At 44.6% G+C, this 3,886-nt stretch overlaps 1 protein-coding gene across 1 annotated transcript in view; it reads left to right on the forward strand.

Annotated features, from left to right (window-relative positions):
* Positions 1 to 3,886, forward strand: part of LOC107103918 (signal peptide, CUB and EGF-like domain-containing protein 1) — a gene marked incomplete at both ends in the record, with an annotated part of 42,784 nt that overhangs the window by 16,020 nt on the left and 22,878 nt on the right. The window contains one exon of the mRNA XM_015403777.1: positions 322 to 456. Within this exon, the coding sequence (XP_015259263.1) occupies positions 322 to 456 (135 nt within the window). The remainder of the gene's footprint in view (positions 1 to 321; positions 457 to 3,886) is intronic.

A 3,886-nucleotide genomic window follows, 5' to 3' on the forward strand; every position in this document is an offset into this window, starting at 1 on the left:
GTTTCCTACAGAGATCTGATCTCATCTGTTTACTGGAACTGTTCACTTCATGCCAAACAAGATATCCCTTTAAATTTTATAAGCTTTCAGCAATATGGCACAATATAAACATTCCTTTTCCCCACAGGTTGGACTGTCGCCTGTTAGCACTTAGCGCTAAGCTTTTAATTCAGCCACAGAAACCCACCTGACCGTATGACTGTTCCTGCAACATTCCTGACTCTAGTGTCATTCCTCTAACTGAACATCAATTCTCACTCATATGTCATTATTCATAAAGCTAAAGCGGGAAACTGGGCCCCTGTTTCTGTCTCTGCCCAGATGTGGACGAGTGTCTGGACAACAATGGAGGATGCCAACAGGTGTGTGTGAACACCATGGGAAGCTACGAGTGTCAGTGCACAGACGGCTTCTTCCTCAGCGACAACCAGCACACCTGCATCCACCGCTCCGACGGTAAGGCCGCCATCTTTCTGTTCTTACGATTATTGTCCAGGAGGTTATAGAAATCAGCTGTTTTCTGGCTGGACGAGGATTTTCTATTACAGCAGAATTAAAAATCAAACATGTTATACCTCCTCAGTCCTTCGGGGGCAATAATCCTCTTAAAGGTGGAAGATTGTTGCTGCTGGAGCAACAATCATATCCGTTTATCCATGCACGCTATCCAGAAGAAAACTTTCTACGCATCAGAAAAACCTCTGGACATTTACTAAAACCCTGGAATTAAACACTTCTCTGCTTGTGATTAGTGCAAAATAAAAAAAAAACAATATAAAATGAATATTGCAATAAAAGAAGCTCCAATATCTTTGATCTTAACTTTTTCTCTGAAGGTTTCAGGCTGCTTCATTGTTCTTCCAGCCGCAATATGTCTGCTGTCTCTGGGAGCAGCGCTCCATCATCTTAGATCTTCTTTCTAGGTTTCATCAGTAATCAGAAAGCTGTGATGGGGGTGTGAGCAGCGTCTCCCCATTTATACTCACTTAGGTTCTGCATGAACAATAGGAACATGCAAGGAGCTGTGAATGTGGGTTTGAGGACTTCAAAGACGAACGACAGTCATTTGTCATCTCTTAATGGGTACGAACCGGAGGAATGGGGCTGTGGGTAGCGGCTGAGGGCGAGGACAGAGAGGTCAAGTGAAGGAGGAGGCGGTGACCTCCCCCTTTTGTCCTCCCTTCTTTACTCTCTAGTGCTCTCAGTGTTAGTGCAGTCAGTGTGAAGGCATGTGAGGAGGCTCTCTCAGGATGTTAGAGGAGTCTTTGTGGAGGAGAGGAGCAAAATAGGTGCACAAACAGATCAATGTTTGCTCAGTGGAAACTCCGTCAGCCAGCGAGCACATTCTGTCTTTCCTGTCATTCCAAACTATTTTTAAAGCTTTGAGCTGTTTGCATTGCATCTGGGGAACCCTGCCGCCCCCGCCGCCGCTGGTTCTCACCTTTCTTAACAATTACTCAGGTTTGATTGGACTCTATGCCATTTATGTGGGGAAATAAAAGAGCTGCAAAGAATTTCACATTTTAGAGTTTTTTAGAACATCATTAGAAAAACTTCCATACATAAGATGAATTCTCTATAGTCTCTATTAATCAGTGTATGTTCTAAACATTTCCCTAAATCAGAAGCTGCTTTTTCCATGTCTGTCAGCTGGGATTCTCAGAGTAAACAGAGAGCTGGAGGTAAGGCCCTGCTCTGGGTAACCATCCCGGGTCTCTAACCTTCACCACACACACTCACCTTCACAATCAAACACTTATTTACTGCACCTCTGCAGCCCAGCAGCAGTAGGAGGAACTTCCTGCTCAAACTCTTCTCATCTTTAATGTTATGGTCGATCCTTCTCAGACCCAAAGGCCAGGCTAAGAAACCTCGTGTAAAACTAAGAACACGGTTCTTATTTTTTTCCGCTGGATTTAGGTCTTTCCTTAGCAGCAGGTGTTTTTATTTTTCCAACATGGTAAAGAAACCAGGATGGAGCTCAGAGGAGGTCAATGATACTCCTGACTAGTGTTGCACCGATACCGATACCAGTATCGGACGGGGCCCCGGTACCATTTTAAGAGCCATAAGTTTATTCAACTATTGTCACCCACTCCTGGTAGGCAATAAAAACTTTTTATTTTTATTATCCAGTAGAACTTTTTATTAAAAAGTTCTACTGGATTCACTTTGTATTAGACTTTTTCCTGCTTCACAAAGGTAGGCAGCAGCTTGACAAAGCCATGATTGCAATTATTTTACATTATTATGGTATCGGTATCGGCCGATACTGCACAGCCAGGTATCGGGTATCGGTATCGGTCCCAAAAAATGGCATCGGCGCAACACTAGACCTGACCTCTGCAGGATGCAGGTGAGGCCCAGTTCCTAGCACTGGGACCTCTCCAGCATCTTTATTCTAGACTTGCACAGCTTAGGGTGGCTAAACGTTAGCGTAGCTCCTCTGGCTTGACTCCCATATTCTTTTTTAAGAGAACTTTAATTCCTCCGCTGGAAGAATTAAACTGGAGGATTTTTACTAATAAATTTGCTTTTTGGATACTTGGTATAATAAAACCCAGGAAAAGCCAACTAACATGACTAAAGCTGAACTAATACAGCTGAAAGTACCGGCTGTGTTTAAAAGGAGACGGCGGGGATGTGGAGCAGGACAAGAGAGGAACATCTCTTCCATCAGTCATCATGGCCAATGTGAGATCTTTAGGAAACATTTAGAAGAACTTGCAGCCAAGCAATGACCCAACCAGAACATCAGCAATGCAGCATGATGTGTTTCACTGAAACATGGCTGCAGGATCATATCTCAGACTCAAGCGTCTCTCTGCCAGGATTTCTGACCACATTTAAAGGAGGTGGTTTTCAGTGTTATTGATCAACAGATGGTGTCTTTCAGGACGTGTTGCCGTGGAGAATCGTCCCTGCAGCCCAGATGTTGAACTGTTGGCAGCTGGTTTTCAGCCATATTATTTGCCCAGAGAGTTCAGCAGTGTTCTGTTGTTAACTCTTTATATTCCACCTTCTGCTGTTGCCCACACTGCATGTGATAATAATTTATCATGGTAATAATTTCCATTGTTGCTAAGCTACAGACCTAATGCATAATGCATTTGTAGCAACAGCTGGTGATTTTCATCACGCCTCCCTCTCTGCTGCAACGCCATCATTCCCATAGTTGCAGACTTGTTTAAGGCAGAGGTGGAGGATTCATACATCTCTAAAGTAAGACCTGGGGTTGGATCATTTCAGGCTCTGATTCCTTGTTCTGATTCCTGTTCCCATCGATTCTCGATTGTGATTCTTTTAAGGAGAAGAATCATCAAATTGAACATGTTTTAAATGAGCTGGCTAACCGGAGTTCTGCTTGGACGGAAAACTATGAACTTTTACCTGAAATTGAATTCCTTCAACACCTTTATGCCCAGGCTTGAAGCAGAAGGATAATCAGACAGATGGAGGTCTGGACAGAACCAAAGAACTGAATCCATTCAACAAGCTCAGCATCTTCCTCTCCTGCCCACAGTCACATGGACATCCTGCCCTCCTCTGACATTCACTCTCCTGCTTCTATTATCAGCCAGACCAGCAGGTGGTGCTGCTCCCTCCACCTTCCATCTGTCTGTCTCTAGAAGTCAGTAAAGAGGCAACTGGAGAGACTGGATGGTGATCAGTCAGCAGGTCCTGATGGAGTCAGAGTCCTGAAGGCCTGAGCAGAGCAGCTCTCTGGGATTCTACAGCACCTCTTAGTCTGACCCTGGAGACAGTTCCAGGGACATGGAAGACCTCCTGCCATTTTCCAGGACCAAAGAAGACTCAGCCAGCGGTCCTCAGTGACTATAGACCTCCTGCCTGGTTCCAGGACCAAAGAAGACTCAGCCAGCGGTCC

Source organism: Cyprinodon variegatus, unplaced genomic scaffold, assembly GCF_000732505.1.
Source record: "Cyprinodon variegatus isolate N-32 unplaced genomic scaffold, C_variegatus-1.0 Scaffold1564, whole genome shotgun sequence".
In the NCBI taxonomy this organism is placed as follows: Eukaryota; Metazoa; Chordata; class Actinopteri; order Cyprinodontiformes; family Cyprinodontidae; genus Cyprinodon; species Cyprinodon variegatus.